Source organism: Lissotriton vulgaris, chromosome 1_1, assembly GCF_964263255.1.
Source record: "Lissotriton vulgaris chromosome 1_1, aLisVul1.2, whole genome shotgun sequence".
Classification (NCBI taxonomy): domain Eukaryota; kingdom Metazoa; phylum Chordata; class Amphibia; order Caudata; family Salamandridae; genus Lissotriton; species Lissotriton vulgaris.
Window position 1 is genome coordinate 1,699,335,844 of NC_141685.1, and position 17,062 is coordinate 1,699,352,905.

At 42.4% G+C, this 17,062-nt stretch overlaps 1 protein-coding gene across 2 annotated transcripts in view; it reads left to right on the plus strand.

The window, feature by feature from the left end:
• RBM17 (RNA binding motif protein 17) overlaps positions 1 to 17,062 on the plus strand; it is a 286,908-nt gene that overhangs the window by 85,840 nt on the left and 184,006 nt on the right. For both annotated transcript variants that reach the window (XM_086918944.1, XM_086918945.1), the window contains exons 4-5: positions 3,014 to 3,180; positions 11,559 to 11,656. In XM_086918944.1, the coding sequence (XP_086775070.1) occupies positions 3,014 to 3,180; positions 11,559 to 11,656 (265 nt within the window). The remainder of the gene's footprint in view (positions 1 to 3,013; positions 3,181 to 11,558; positions 11,657 to 17,062) is intronic.

Genomic DNA, 17,062 nt, shown 5'->3' on the forward strand with positions numbered 1-17,062 from the left:
TACACAGTGCAGGGACTATGGACACTACAGCAGAGGAAGATGCACATCAATGTGCTAGAACTGATGGCGATCTTCATGGCCTTAAAGGCGTTCAAAGTACATCTGTGCAACAAGGTCGTGTTGATCCGGACGGACAACATGACGGCCATGTACTACATTCAGAAGCAGGGAGGAACACACTCTCCACAGCTGTCTCATCTGGCTCAGAGCATGTGGAAGTGGGCCATTCAGAGGAACATCTTCCTCATGGCGGAACACCTCCCAGGCAAAGACAATCAGATGGTGGACCTGCTCAGCAGGCACAGCCACCAAATGCACGAGTGGGAGATACATCCATCAGTACTCAGCCGTACTTTCAAACATGGGGTCATCCAGAGATAGACCTGCTCGCCACAAGGGAGAACGCAAAATGCCAAAGCTTCGCCGCCAGGTTCCCACACCCGCAATCGCAGGGCAATGCGATATGGATGAACTGGTCAGGCAAATTTGCGTACGCTTTTCCCCCAGCACCCCTGATACCGCTGGTGGCGCGCAAGCTCAGGCAGCACTCGATGACTCTCATCCTGGTTGCTCCGACGTGGGCTCGCCAACCATGGTACACCACGTTTCTGGAACTATCCGTGGTACCGCATCAAAGGCTTCATCTCACACCCAGCCTTCTGACGCAGAGCCATGGCGACATTCAGCACCCGGATCCACGACAGCTCAACCTGGCGATCTGGCTCCTGAGGTCCTAGAGTTCGGCTACCTTAACCTTCCTCCCAATTGCATGGACATCATTCGGGAGGCAAGAAAGCCCACTACTAGAGCATGTTATGCGGCCAAATGGAAGCGGTTTGTCATATATTGCGCAAACCACAACATTAATCCATTAGATGCTTCCATTCAGAACATCATCTGTTACCTGTTCCACCTGTACCAGTGTAATTTGGCATATACTTCCATCCGCATTCACCTGTCTGCGATGGCCGCATACCTCCAGAATAGACAGCACCTTTCACTTTTCAAAGTGCCTGCTATCAAAGCTTTTCTGGAAGGACTCAAAAGGGTCATTCCACCACGGACCTCACCAGCTCCAGAATGGATCCTCAATGTGGTTCTTACGAGACTGATGGGTCCTCCCTTTGAGCCACTACATTCTCGCGAACTTCAGTTCTTGACTTGGAAAGTGGCTTTCTTAGTAGCAATTACATCGCTACGGAGGGTTAGTGAGCTGCAGGCCCTCACAATCCAAGAGCCATTCTTCCAGGTTCATGCTAACAGGGTAGTGCTCCGCACTAACCCTAAATTTCTACCCAAGGTTGTGTCTCAGTTCCACATGAACCAAACTATTGAGTTGCCAGTGTTTTTTCAAAATCCTGAGTCACTGGCGGAGCGTATGCTCCACACCCTTGACGTTAAAAGGGCCCTCATGTATTACATTGATAGGACCAAGGATTTTAGGAAAACTAAGCAGCTTTTCGTTGCCTTTGCGTCCCACCACAAAGGTAACGCTATTTCCAAGGCAGGTATTGCTAGGTGGATCGTGAAATGTATTCAAATCTGCTATGCAAAGGCAAAACGCACTCTCAGCATTCCACCAAGAGCCCACTCCACCAGAAAGTTGGGGGCCTCTATGGCTTTCCTTGGAAACATTCCCTTGGAGGACATATGTAGAGCAGCCACATGGTCTACCACACATACATTTACTAAACATTACTGTGTAGACGTGCATTCCAAACAGCAGGCAGCTGTAGGGCAGGCTGTTCTCAAGACACTTTTCCAAACTGCTGCAGCTGGCACGGGCGGCCGCCGCTAATGGAGGGACTGCTATGTATTCTATGCACAGATATGAATTCAGCAGCCAACATGCCTCGAACTGCAAATGCTACTTACCAGTATGCATCTGTTCTTGGCATGTAGGGCTGCTGACATTCATATCGCCCACCCTCCTCCCCGGCGCCTGTAGCAGCTGCAGTGTTTACATATCATTTCATAGCATGGTCATCATTCACAAAGTTCACTCCATCTCGGCCACAATGGCTAAAAACAATCTGGGGATGGAGTCGATGCCCATGCGCACTGTAGTCCAGGGGAGGAGCCACCTATCTCGTGATACTTCGAAGACTCTTCCAGGACAACAATGTGCAATCATCCGGACCCAACACTAGGCGACGATCTATGCACAGATATGAATGTCAGCAGCCCTACATGCCAAGAACAGATGCATACTGGTAGGTAGCATTTGCATTGTTTTGGATTTTCACGTTAATCAGTCCATTACTTTGCCTACTTTTTTTCAGCATTCTTTCGCTCCAGCAGAAAGATCTCTCTACACTTAAGATGTTAAATGGGTCTCAAAAATGTATCTAGACAAAACAAAAGACTTAATCAAGTCTAATCAATTGTTTATGAACTATGGCCCTCTACGTATGGGTTTAGCCATGTCAGATGTTCTGTCCTTTAGACCAATAGCTCATTCCACAAGAGGGAAAGCAGCTAAATCTGCTTTGAAGAGGAACATTCCTTTTGCTCAAATATACAATGCAGCTTTGTGGAAATTGGTTCACACTTTTACCAGCCACTATTGTTTGGACTCTTATGCAAGAACAGATGCAAATGTAAGCAATTGGCCATTATAGCCTAATTTATAGGCTGCAGAACATTTTAATTAAGTGCTTATCGTAGCCTTACTTAAAGACCAACACCTACAGACAATTCATTGCTTATGATTTCAATAAACATTTCCCGAAGAGAGAGAACCAGGATTACATGTAAGAAACCATTCCTTATCGACGATTGAAACCGAAATAACCTTTTTTCTTTCTAATCAAATATTAAGTAGCATCTTGCTCCAGTTCTAATTTTGAGGTATATCATGGTGTATAAGAAACTGGTTTATTGAAATGTTGTTGTATATGACTTGGGGATGACTACAATTTACATGGCCCGCTGGGCATTGCTTGGGCAGACCTTGGATGTTTGGGCAATCATTAGTTATATTGCACTCTTTTGTTATTATTATTCTTTTCAGGATGCAGTGCCTGGTGGTTTCTCCACTGGGGATGTGCTGGTCCCACTGGCAGATGAGTATGACCCGATGTTCCCCAATGATTATGAGAAGGTGGTGAAGCGTCAGCGAGAGGAGCGTCAGAGGCAGCGGGAGCAAGAGAGACAGAAGGAGATAGAAGAAAGAGAAAAGTAAGACCAAGTCATAAATATTTCCACATCAATTTCAAGTCTTTGGGGGTTGCCTCTACACCACATTTTCAGTATTTTTTTTTGCACTCTGCACTTAAGTTGTAGATGACTATTTTAATACAATTGTGCGCTTTGGCAATTGATAGTATCATGACTGGAGGCACAATTATTGAATTTTAGCTGCTGTTTCCGAACATTCTATATTGACTGTTCCTACCCCCTCTTTCTTTGCGTCCATTCTCTTTGTCCCCCTTTGACTGGTCTCTTTATTATTTTGTACTGTTTTATCCACTAACAAGTGCCTACAAAAGGAATAGCAGAATCGTAATGTGGTGGCTCAGATCTGATTGAATGATTAATTACCTCGGGTCATCCATATTCAACGAGTGGTGTTTTAGATTTAACAATATTAGAACAGCAGTACTAAAATTGCAATTCAATTATTTTATTATGATTTAGAATTCCGCAGAATTCCACATAAAATACATTTTTAAAACACAATTCATTCCACCATAAAATCTCCAATATAATTACAAGTTATCATTTTCATTTAAAAACACGAATGAACATAGCAGTCGATCTTAGAATTTGCAAAGTCAAAAAGGCGTCAACTTTAAATAATAGAATTGTCATACATGAATTCTTACCAATTTATACAAGTTTCTTATCCTAATCCTATCCTAAAAACATTCGATAATAAAACTTTATAGAATATCAAAATATAAAATGTACTATACAGTACTGAATCATGGACATAATAATCGGTCATAATGACTGAAGGGTCAAGTTAAAGTGCAGATGCTGTAAACATACATATCTCAAAAGAGGACTAGACGGTCGAGAAAAGGAAAAAAAAAGTGCAAGTGCTGTGTGCATCCTTTTTAAGAAGGTATTTACCAACCAATAACTAGCAGCAAAAAAATATATATGTAATAATTTTTGTAAAATGCACATACACAATTGTAAACATAACTAATCGGTCGTAATGGCCGAAGGGCCAAGGTAAAGTGCAAGTGCTGTAAACCTACATATCTCGAAGGATCTTTACGACCTTAATATATATTTAAAAATTGTTTTAAAAAGCTAAAGATTTTAAAACAGTTCAGATGGGGGGGACAAGAGGCAATTTCAGGCCTGTTCTGCTGTAGTAATATTGTACTTTAAAAAGCAAATCCTTAAATTTCTACGACGTATTGAGTGTAGTGCAGGACAAACAAATAAAACATGATTCAAATCTTGTATACAAAAATTACATAACTGACAATACCTTACAGTTCTAGGAATACCCTCCCAAGAATCAGTTACGATTCTTAGGGGGAGTAAATTCAATCTCAGTAGCAAAATCACCCTACGCACTCCATGTTTAAGGTTCCATAAGACATAAGGTTGAGGATTTTTAACAATACTACTCCCCTCAATACAATCAATGCTTCTGTTCTCTGAGCACATTTTAATACCTCTTTCTCTAGAAACCGCGTTTATTGTTTTCTTAATTATCCTCTTCAAGGCCGTTTTGCAAAGAACCGCTGCCCCATCCATATCTAAACCAAACATTGATAATGCTTTTAAATAACTCCTAAAAATAGCACTTTTTTCCATCATATTTACAAATATTTCTCCGTGCAACGCTACCCGTAGCAAATTATCAGAAACATTTATCAGCGCATTACACCATCTTAAGCCCCCGGCCATTTATAGCACATATGTAGAAAGGAGACCAAATTCGAGTCTAAGCGCTGCAATCGGTGCCGAGCAATTTAAGTTACATATTTGGCGCCAGATCTTTTGGCCCACTCTTGTGAATCTTTTGTTTCAATGGCATAGCTCAGGGTTGGTGGGATCTTTATTTTATAAACTGAAATAATGTGGGAGAAATGTATTTTCCCACAACATGGGTACAGACGATTAATTGCAAAGGCTTGGGAAATCGCTTTACCTTTGCAATGTTCCATATGTCTATTAGCTGAACACCTATTTGTAAATATTTTTCCTAAATACGGGTAAGATGTTACTACTTCCTGTTTTTTCTTTTCCCAAGAACCAATTCAGATTTTTTCTGACCTTACAACCTTGATGGCTAAAAATCATAACTTTGCTTTTTAAAATATTTATTTTTAAATAATACTCTTCTGTGTGCCTAACTAACTCAAAAAGTCTTCTTTGCAACCCAATTGGAGTTAAATCCATTATTATTGCATCATCTGCGTGTAACGGACAGCTCAACTTTGAGTTTCCTAATTGAGGGGGATCCCCTTTACTCAGCCCCACTCTACGCGGCAGATCATTGATGTAAATGGAAAAGAGTAGAGGGGCCAAGAGGCGCCCCTGCTTCAAACCATTATATGTTATTATTTTCTTCGAGAGACCTTGTGTTCCCCCCTATAGAACCTTTGTCCAGGACGAAGAATGGAGAGCAATTATTAATCTTAGAAGATTCCCTGGTATCCCCATAGTGACTAATTTCCTCCACAGCTTCCCCCGGTCTACCCTATCGAAAGCTGTGGAGAAATCTATAAAAGCTGAGTATAACGGGACACCCTGACCTACTGGATATTTTTCGGTTAAAGTTTGCAAAATAGAAATATTATCCAGTGTGCCACTATTCTTACGGAATCCTGTTTGTTCCAAAGAGATATAGTTATTTCCGAATGTCCATTCTTGAAGAGGACTAAGAATACTCTTTGCAAACAATTTCCCGGTTGCATCCAGGTGCGAAATCTGTCTAAAACTGGCCGGGGAATTTTTTGGGCCTTCTTATATAACGGAACTAGTATACTTCCCTTCCAAGATTCTGGGATATCCCCATAAGTATAACAATGGACAAACAACGGATGCAAACATTTTGCCCATTCTTCACAATCCTGTTTGTTTTATTATGGCTACTGGTACATCATCTGGGCCCATTGCACTAGAGTATCTTGCCCCTTTGATGTAACCTTGAATCTCCATGCATGTTGGTGCTCCATGATCACCCCCCCCCCCCCCGTAGATAGATTGTTAATAACCTCTTGGATCTGTCCAACTGTGAGATTTAGAGCATAGAGCTGGGCGATGTATATGGACCATTCTGCTTCTGGGATTAAAATGGGTTTTGATTTTTCTCTCCCATCACAAAATTTTGCAATCAATGCCCAATATTTCCTAGTATCCCCAGATAGAGCCACTTCTCAAAGTCTAACCCATTTTTCATCTTCAGCACTCCTTCGATCCGATGCTATTTTCCTTTTCCGTACCTGTTTTAGCCTACATATTTCTCTCTGCCTTTGTGTCCTGGGCTCCCTAAATTGGTGTCTAATTCAACAATTAATTTCCTGGTTCAGTTTTTTAATTTCCCATGGTATTATTACTATTGGAGGAGCACTAAAGACTTGTTTCTTCCTTCCGAAGGTTCTAATTGCTGCCAAGACTCTCTTGTACCTCTGCACCGGTGTTTCTTGACTGGGGCTAGGAGCAGTATTCTCAAAAACCCTCTTAAAATTTGGAAGCAAATTATTTGACCAGCAAGTACGCCCAATATTTCGATTATAAGACATTTTCATTCCTCTGATTCCAAAGTTCAGGCTTCTCCATTTTTATGTCCATGCTTGCCACTAAAATATTATGGTCACTCAATTTTGTGGCAGATACCTTGAACTGTATACATGCATTTAATAATTGAAAGGAAACTGCCATATAATCAATTAATGAGTGACCATATAACCCATGAAAAGTGTAAGCTGATGGGACTCCTCCGGGAATCTACCATTTAATAATACAAGGTCTAAACTCCTAAGATTTTGCAAAAATAATAGGCCTCGTTTGTCCGACTTTAAATGGGCCGGCAGTACAGAATCTGGGATAGCCCAAACCTCATCCAGTTCCGGATTATATAAAGACAAGACTGCACTTTTACATAATTTAGCATTAAAATCACCTACCATCATTATACGTGAGCATTCTTCATTACTACCTAACCTTTGCACAAAAGTGCAAATAGAGTCGACCAGTACATTAGACGCCCTCCCGAGGGGGATATACACATTTACCAATAAGAGATAAATCGTTTGCCCCTGATTATCTTCTCCTATTCTCAACTTTGCTCAAATACAACATTTTGATGGATGCTTATAGATCACAGGATCCCATACTATGTCACAACTGAGTAAAATAGCTAGGCCTCCACTTGCATGCCCTTTTACAGATTTTTTTATTGTACTGCAGTACACATAAAAATTCTCAAACTGAAACTCTTTCCCCGCCCACATTTCCTGGAGGCTGATTATCTTGTGGTCTAATTCTACTAATGATTTAAGCTTATAACTTAATTTTCCTACCCTGCGACATTCCAGGATATGATGTTTCCCAAATGGCTACCCCCGCACTATGGGCTTTATGGTAGATATTTTTGACCCATTCAGAGTACCTGCAACCCAACTCCACTTTGCTACCTCATCCTCCTCATTAGCGCTGGGTGCCCATCGGACTTCAGGTGCTAAAATATTAATTTCTCTATCACCCGGGTTTCTTTCTACTGTTATTTCTATATCTTTATAGTTTATGGAGGTATTTACACCCCTATTATTAGAGGAGCCATACATACCCTTGCACCTGATGAATTTTTCCAAGGCTTTCTGATGGAACTCGGCAAAGGGGTACGCTAGGGATCACATCTATACCTCTTTTCCTAAAGCCCTCTGCATTAGCTATGACCAGTGCAGACACTATCCCTGAAGAAAATGTAGCTCTAGTGCTTGGGGGTGCACTCCTCCAGTCTAAATATACCAATTCAATATCTTTTTTAAAAAAAATATTTTTATTGCAAAGTCATATAGATATTTTCAATCACAGTACATAATTGCGCCTACAACCCTGAGGCCGGCATGCATTATGTTGTGCGGATGATCCAGATACAGATATTCTAGCCTTCCCCAACCGTTGAGGTATTATTGGTCATTCAGGATACCTATTCATAAGGAACGGATACAATATATACCGAGATACAATTAGCATTTTGTGTTTTATATATAACTAATAAACTTCACACATAAGTCAATATGTCAACGATTTATACATGGTTTGCTATCTGGCGTCGACACTGCCCTGCAAGAGATCAGTACCAATTCAATATCTTTGCTAATTATTAATGTCAAATCCTCTATTTCGGTCAATATCTGTTGGAGGGCACTTCTATTCAATAATATTGGTTCAGTTTCTAACAGGGAGATAAGAATTAAAGACCTACTCACTTGCCCGACTCATGGTCCAGTATTCCTTATTAGTTTGATACCAGACTGCCCTAAGATTGAATCTCTCTCTAACTTACCCCCTTTACTGTTAACAACTGTAATTTGGTCCCCCCCCTGCGCCCCCAACTGTCCCCTGGCTGGACTCAAACCTCGTTGGAAAAATATCCTGCCCACAAGGGTGCAGTGTAGCACCTCCTGAAAGTACATTTTGATCTGTTACAGGTTCACCTAAATTATCCAGTACACTTCATAATATAGGGTCACTGCTTGTATCATAATTTGTCCCGTTTTCATCCTGACCCTCTGGGCTCGATGGGGCAATCAACACCGGATTCAAGCAGTTCGACTGATTATCATTTTCTTGCCCATACTTTTGACTCGTATTCAGTGTGGTTTGCCCCAAAGTCCATGTGTTCTTTCTACTAGGAGGAGATTTTGTACTATTTACATCTTCGCTTACTGGGAGGAACCGCAATTTTTTCTGTTTTCGTTTCGGAAAAAGACGATTCCTCATCTTCTTCTTACCACTACGATCGCTTCTAGAGTTACCTTTACTCCCTTCTGGGACATCCCCTAAGGGTGCACTATCTAAGGCGTTAGCTAATTCTTCAGGTAACTGAATGCTCAAGTTTTTTTAATTTGCAATTCCTTTTTAGAGTTTGAAAGTTATGAACCTTTCTCCGTCTCAACAGGAGGTAATCTTTCTATTGAAAGGCTTTTACTTTACTCTGGTTTCTAAGGGACTACGAATTGTCACTCTGCAAAAACTATTGTAAAATATTTCCTATTTTTACTTTGCTGTAAATAAACACTTTTTATCATGTATTTATAGGATAAGATCCAATAATCTGTCTGTTATTTTTCTCATTCAGATATTCTGTAATTATTGTAGACTTTAAGGATTCAACAAACATAGTTTATATTTCTCAATGGTACATTGAACTGTAATTTATCCTTAAAGATGCTAAGAAAATCTAATTTGACGAACAAGTGCACTGAAGCAAATTTCGAGAGAAAGAAGTACTGCTCCGAGGCCAGATATATGTTGCTCTGTAATCTGCCATCACACTTATTACCTATGCCTCTAATAAAAACCACATTACACCATGCCTTTGTAAAATCACAAGCTCTGAACTTTTGGATACTTACTTCAGAGGAGTTGTGGGCTTAAGCGTAATGTGTTGGTATGGGGTTCAGTACAAAACCTGGTCTCTCCCTTGCTTCCTGAGTGATCTTGAGATACTCAAGAGAGTATTTCTGTCACCCAGTTATATGGCTACTGAACTTTAGATAGTGGTCTCTTTGAACCATAAGTCAGTTAATATATTTATATTCGCTCTACCACAGTTGTTGAACTGTGGTAGAGCTAATTGTGCAAACCTTAAAACCCTCTCTGCTCTTATTCCCCACATTGTTACTGAACTCTTATCAGTAGCATGACCTTTCCACAACAATCCTTAAGGTACCGGCACCAATGACAGTAATTAAATTAAAGCGTCTGGGTGCTAAAGTGGAGCAATTCAACTCCAGACAGTTCAAAGCTGTACAGAGATAATGTCAGTTGAAAGATAATGCAAATAAAAGCTCTATTAATAGAACTGCCTCTCGTTCGCATTATGCTCCTTGCAGGGATTTAGCGTTTAATCTGTCTAGTCTTTTTCTAGCCATGTGCTGTCCGATACCGTGTGAAGCAGCAAAGACGGCACACTAAGATTTTTTGGTATGGTCCGGAACCTGCACCATTTTGGAGCAGATCAGCACAACAAACCTATTTGAAAATTTGTAAAGTGCAAGCGTAATATGTAATCCCTTTTGGTGATGCTAAAACCTTTGGTTTAGATGGGAGTGAATTCTTTATTAATTTCTTGCAAAGCAAAAGGTTTTGCAACACTGTGGTGCAGTAGACATGAAAATCATTGTTGATTCTGCAACCAGTAATCACTGTCTTTTGGGTGGAAGTCATTCGGTCGTGATAGTAGAGAGCTGGACAGGTGTTAGTTTGCAGTATACCCCTCATGTCCTGCCACCATTAGACGAAATACTGTGACATAAAGGATAGACAATTGTTGCTTGCTGAACATATTCTGAACGTTTATAGATGTTCAACTGGAATAAAGGTACAGGTTTCTTTATTAGGTAACTCATTTGTTCAAGGTTACTCACTTTTTCTAAAGATCAATTTTTCATTGGTTAGGGTAAAATGAGCTGGCAAAGGGGAACTAATTGACCAGATAAATGCTGGTTCTGTATCCTTTTTATACTGAAATCATGCAAAGATTCTCCTTGCCAATATTTATTCTTCACAGTAGTTAAGGCATGAACACTTTTTAGCGCCCTTTGTGATTGACAAAGAAAAGCTATCTGAAGTATGCATCCTAAAACACAGAGGAAACTTCACCATGAAAAAGAAAACGTAAATGGGTACATTTGGGGCATTTCCCAGAGTATAAAACGCTCGTCTAGTCACCCTCCAAGAGAAACCAAATTGTTCCCACGTTTGCAGAAAGACATGAGTTTGCGAGTATCCATAAATAGCATGCAGAAAATGATTACCTGCCTCGGTGCGATATATCACATCAGAATGAGCACTTACTAAGCCAGAAGAAGCAAGTGAAAGGATACGAAGATGTTAACCAGTGTAGAAATCTGAATATACAAATAGCCTATTAAATTGCAATGTTTCTTTGCACTGACTATCTTGCAGATGTTCTCAAAGGGGTCACTTAAACATATTTACCCCTTTTTTCAGTAATCATTTGTTTGTCGTCATTACTGATGCGTCCTCTTGAAAATTGGTTTTATGAGGAAGAAGGAAGAAATAATTAGAGTAACTTAATGAAAATCTCAAGATATACCAACAAGTCACTATGGAGCAGAGAAATAAATGTGGATTATTTTGTTGTCCCTGTATCAAATCAACTCTTGATTCCTCACCTCTTTCCATCTTTGGATTGTTGAGTAGTATTTCAGGTGACTGGTTAACACCTTGTTTGCTTGTTTTATGTTGTCCCTAAACCAGTTTTCTGTGATAAAGTAGATATGATGACTACACGGGGAGAATAATTTTGATATACTGCTGTCCTACATCTTTCCCTAAGCAAAGCTCAGTCCGAGGCATAAAGCGGACTTTTCCTAATTCCTTTTTCCATCCAGGAGACGCAGAGACAGACATGAAGCCAGTGGCTTTTCAAGAAGGCCGGATCCCGAATCGGATGAAGAGGAAGAATATGAAAGAGAGAAGAGGAAAAGAAGTAGGTCACTGCTCATCTTTCTTTCTAGGTTATTACTGTGTTCTGGGTTTGTTGATTTACTTGGAATGGCACCATATTTAGTTTGTCATTATTACTTTGGTCTTATAATTATTACTGTGTACTGCTGTTGTGGTAGGCATATCTGCCATGTCGACAAGGACTGTATTATTTATGTATGCTGTACTAATATTTTGCTTCCCAGATTGACTTGCACACTTTCAGTATCAATTTTCACCATGTGCTGTGCACTTTCCTGCCATCCAGTGTTGGGCTGGAAATACTGCAATTTTCTTTATTTTATAGTGTTTTATTATTTCAAAACCAAGATTGTGCAGAAAGACGCTTCCAAATGTGCACTACAAAATGCAGAGTTCGCATCTCATTATGTATACCTTTCTCTATCAGAACTGTAATATTTGTGTACCAAAGAATGTGTGATAAAGCGCTGCGAATACTTTCCAGTCATTGGAGAGGCAGGAGGGTAGTTCGCAAATCAACAGCAGTACATGTAGCAAACTGAATATTATGAATAAGTAATGCTTTTTGTTTGCTGCATTTGTGGTAGCAGATTACTTGCTGTGCATAGACATTTATGCACTGCCCACCAACTATAATGCAGGCGCTAACGGAAAGTACAAATGGTAGTTGTGAATAAAGTTTTCATCGCCAGGTGCCCCACTTTGCTTCTTTCTCTGCCTGAATTGCTACACAATGTTTGAAAGTGTTAACTGTTGTAACTCTGCAAATGCCCACTAATGGGATACCTCCCAGGAAAGCCATAGTAGCTCCAATTTTTACATGTCGAATAAGCAGAAGGTCTACTCACTAGAGTATGCTTTCCTCATGTAACACGTAATCCAGCGTACCCAGTACAGATAAGAGAACAATGCAGTCTGCTAGGAGCATGGCCTCTTAGAGCTGTGCTGTTCGATGCCTTTACACTCTATCCCAATGTTCCCATTGCAGCCCAGAATCTTAAATTGACTTGTGTTGAAGTGGTTCAGGTACTGTGTCCCGGCCCATCTCCTGGGTTGAGCGACAGTGTCTTATTCATTGAGGTGTGGCTGTAGGATGTTTAGTGCATGAGAGGTGTAGCCATTAGGCGTTAACCATTGCTTCTCTTAGGTTGGTAACCCTGCCATTGCCTGGCAGGCGAAGATGCACACAGCACTGTGCTCAAACTAAGAGGCATGACTAATGTGCATTTAGCAGAGGGTTTTTGGTGGTGTGCACTAATAAAAGTGTGTGCTTGCACAGATTAATGGTCTGTATTATGGCTGTGCAGTGATTTTGCTAGTGTCCACCAAGGGCATCAGAGCCTCATAAACTGTATACAGACTTTATGATGCAATGCTTACAGCCTAGAACAGGTTTTTTTCCTTCCAATTTCTGTGTACTGATATTTTGCTGAGCATGTCTGTGGCATAGTTCACAGCACACAATACATTTCAAGAAGAATCCTACTTTTGCATTCTCTTACTCTGTAATTCTGATCACTAATGGGATATCCAATCTGCAGAGTCCTTCTCATGTTGGTGGTATGTCATTTGTTTCCATCACAACCCACTCTCTCCCAACTTTTTTTAATTTTCATTCCTTCTTACCCCCACGCGATGTTTCATTGACTGCCAAGAAATTCGCTAGACAACTTTCCCCAAGAGCAATGCAGTCTGGAGCGGAATCAGATAAGTCAGTAAAAGTGAGCTCAAACAGACTAGCTATTTTTATGACCAGCCTTGCACTTGGCTGATCCTTTCCCCATCTTAACTAAAGAGATTAGATTTTCATTCACAACATCCCTTACTTGACGCACTGGATCAACTCGACTGTCCATGGCGAAGTTCCAATCTGTCTGAATACAGGACAGGTTACCCCACGTCTTTCATGTACCCCCAGCTACTGAACTCATGATCCTGCGGAAAATTATGGAAAGCTGCATTTCTAGTCAACACAAGCAATACATCGTAGATCAAGATGTACTAGAAATCTTTGTCAGTGGGGTTTTAGAGCTGGCTATAATAGCCATTCAACAGATCCTAGACTCTCTTTGCCGACTGAACAGTCCTAAGTTGGTTCTCATCATGCATGAACAATTAATCTCAAAAAATGAATCAGACTATGACTACTGATTTGTAAAAGAAGTTTAGCACATTGTATAAAGGAGTTTGGTAGTCGCAAAGCCTGATTCACAGGCTATGTGACAGCAAAATAAACTTTAATACATGAGGCCCATAGTTACTTTTCTGAAACCAGCTTTCACAACTCAGGAGCAATTTTGAATGTCTGAAGATGCCTGTAGACAAACCTACTAATATATATTGTATACTGTGAGAAAGTGCCTCTTTTGACAAGGTAAGCCCCCACTTTTTGCCTGGTATTTGATGGGGTTTTGTTTGTAGTGCACAGGGTCCCTGCCAGCCAGGTCCCCTGTGCCAGTGCTTTGCTTCTTCTCTAAAACGTATCCCCCATTGGTCATCTGCCCCTTGTAACTCCCCAATACGTTGTACCTTGGTACCTAGGGCCTGGAAGTGAAGAGGGTCCCCTGGGAGTCCCTCACTAGGACCATACCACTACCCTTGCAGCTTGCATGCCCTTTAGAGGTGAAAAACCTCAGTCTGCATGGCACCCTGTATGGGTGCCATGCCAGCCAGCACTGCCTATAGGTATAGGTAAGTCACCGCTGTAGCAGGCTTTACAGCACTAAGGCAGGACGCACTGTACCACAGGTGAGGGCCAATCTACATGTGTAGGTACGCCCCAACAATACTTAAGTCAATGTTATTTTAGTCCAGTATTTTGTCAGTATTATATTTCTACTTTGTTCTGCACTTGTGTATAACCTACATCGAATTCACACCTATTCCTATAATGTACCGACGAATATCTCGCATAGACTTGTCACTGATGTAACCTGCACTCATTACACTGTTCCTTCCCGTATACACTGATTACTACCTCATATTTGTTAGCTGCTCATTGGTGTCACCCCTGCTCCATGTAACTTACAGTTCTCATCAGTATTCTGCTCCCTTATATCTTTATTGTGCACCCTACACTTGTGCAACTTGCACCCATCTCAAGTGTTAGTCTTGAATGCACCGATTACTACCTCAAATACCTTGGCAGCTCACTAGTGTCACTTCTGATTATCTCACTATTATTGTCTGCATCTGTACTCTGCGTATAGCATTATTGTGCACTCACTAGTGTCACTTTTGGCCCACGCAACTGTTTATGACAGTGCACCCTCCCTCCTACACCTACATAGACTGTCCTCCCATCATGGAACCCGTCGGCAAGCACACATATAGAATCAACTACCCACCCTCACTCACTAAAAAAGCAGCTAAACGCTTTAAACACAACTTCCTGAGGTCCCACCCTGAAACTCCCTTTGCAGACACCTACTTCTCACCAGTCAATGGTTCACTGAACATTGATATCATCTTCCACACCACACGCAGAGCCCAATGGAGAAAAGCGTTCCGCACCTTACTCACCGTCTCCACCTCCAGGAATTTCGCGCATGGCCTAAAACTCTCCATCACACCATCCCAACTCTTCCCGGGCAGAACCACCATCACTATATACAATAACGGGATTATCCTAATTCAATCCACAGACAAGAACCTGTAACTAGTAGATAACCTGTTCCCCACGTTCAAACAACACCTCGCCAATCATCGGACCCCCACTCATAGCACCCTCAGGCCTATCACCCTTGAATTCACAGCCTCCAACCCCGGCACCTTAGACATTCACCCACCTAATGTAGCTACCTCGCACTCCTCATTTACAGACATAGATCCCTCACCCACACATTCCAGCGGCACCCCCCCCCCCCCCCCACCAACCTCACCTTGTCCTCCTTTCATACCACACCCATTCCTGTCACCCCTGACACCACAGCCTCAAACCACAAACATTCTAACCTAGCCCAGCCCCAAAACGACATGCACCTCTCCTTTACTCCCGACACCCTAGTCATTCACCCACCTACAGTAGCTACCCCACACCCCTCAAGCACAGACATAGATCTCTCCCCCTCTTACACCAACCACCTCACCCCTTCCCCCCACACACCAGCCCTCATCCCCATTCCTATCACCCCTGATACCACAGCTCCCACTCAAAACGACATGCACCTCTCCTTTACTCCCGGCACCGTGGTCATTCACCCACCTACCATAGCTACCCCACACCCCTCCAGCACAGACATAGATCTCTCTCCCTCATACACCAACCACCTCACCCCTTCCCCCCACACACCAGCCCTCATCCCCGTTCCTCTCACCCCTGATACCACAGCTCCCACCCGCAACCCGCCTAACCTAGATCAGCATCAGACCGACACACACAAAGGCAAACCCCACCCTTTATCCCCCCCATTCTCAGCCCCCACTTCCACCCACTAACTAATCACACAGAACACACCACCTCCATCAACTCAACTCCACCCCCTCAAAAAAGAACCATCTACAATCCCACTCCCCCCCAGTCTCACCCCCCACTACCCAACCTCCACCCCCTTCACCACTAACAAACGCCCATCCTCCACCCTGCACTCTCCGCCTACCACCAATACTCTCATCCACACCACCAACCTCACCCTTTGTCATCCACGCCCAACCCTCCCATCCCCACCTCCACCTCCACCACATTTCCCACACTGGACTACATTACGGCCTCCCTCCTCCAGCTCAAAGAAGACATGCACATCATCAAACAACAACTACTCTGTCTATCACACTCCAGTCACCCCTCACCCAACACCCTGCACCAGATCAAACAAGACATTCACATCATCAAACAATTACTCAGCACACACCCCAGACACCCCTCACGCGCCTCCACCATCACCTCCCCTCCCAACTGGTCCTCCACCCGGGCGGCGAACTCTCGCACTCGACTCCAATCGCACTGGACCTCCATCCCTGTTCACAACCGCGAAAACCGCCCCCATCGCTCCTGCAACCCTCTCTCGGACCTCGACACAATCACCCTCCTCCGCTCCTACGACTCAGCTCCCCATAGCAACACACCAGGCACTCTCACTGCCATTCCTACGATTCACTCCAATCCCCTTAGACCCCCCACACTGAACAACAGAATCGCTATCCATAGTAACCTGAGTAAAGTACCCCTCGCTCTAGAACCCCCTTCCACCCTCGACACACCCCGTCTCAAATGCACTCTCCTCAACTGCAGATCAGCCGCTAGACACTCCTCCGCTATCGCTGATCTCATCCTAAAATTGGATCTCAACTTAATCATCATGACTGAAACGTGGCTAACAGAATCTTCTACACCTATAATGGACATTCTTGTTCCCCCCAACTACCTCATCACTAGACTTGACAGGTCTGGCAATAAAAAAGGTGGCGGAATCGCATGTATATACAGGAG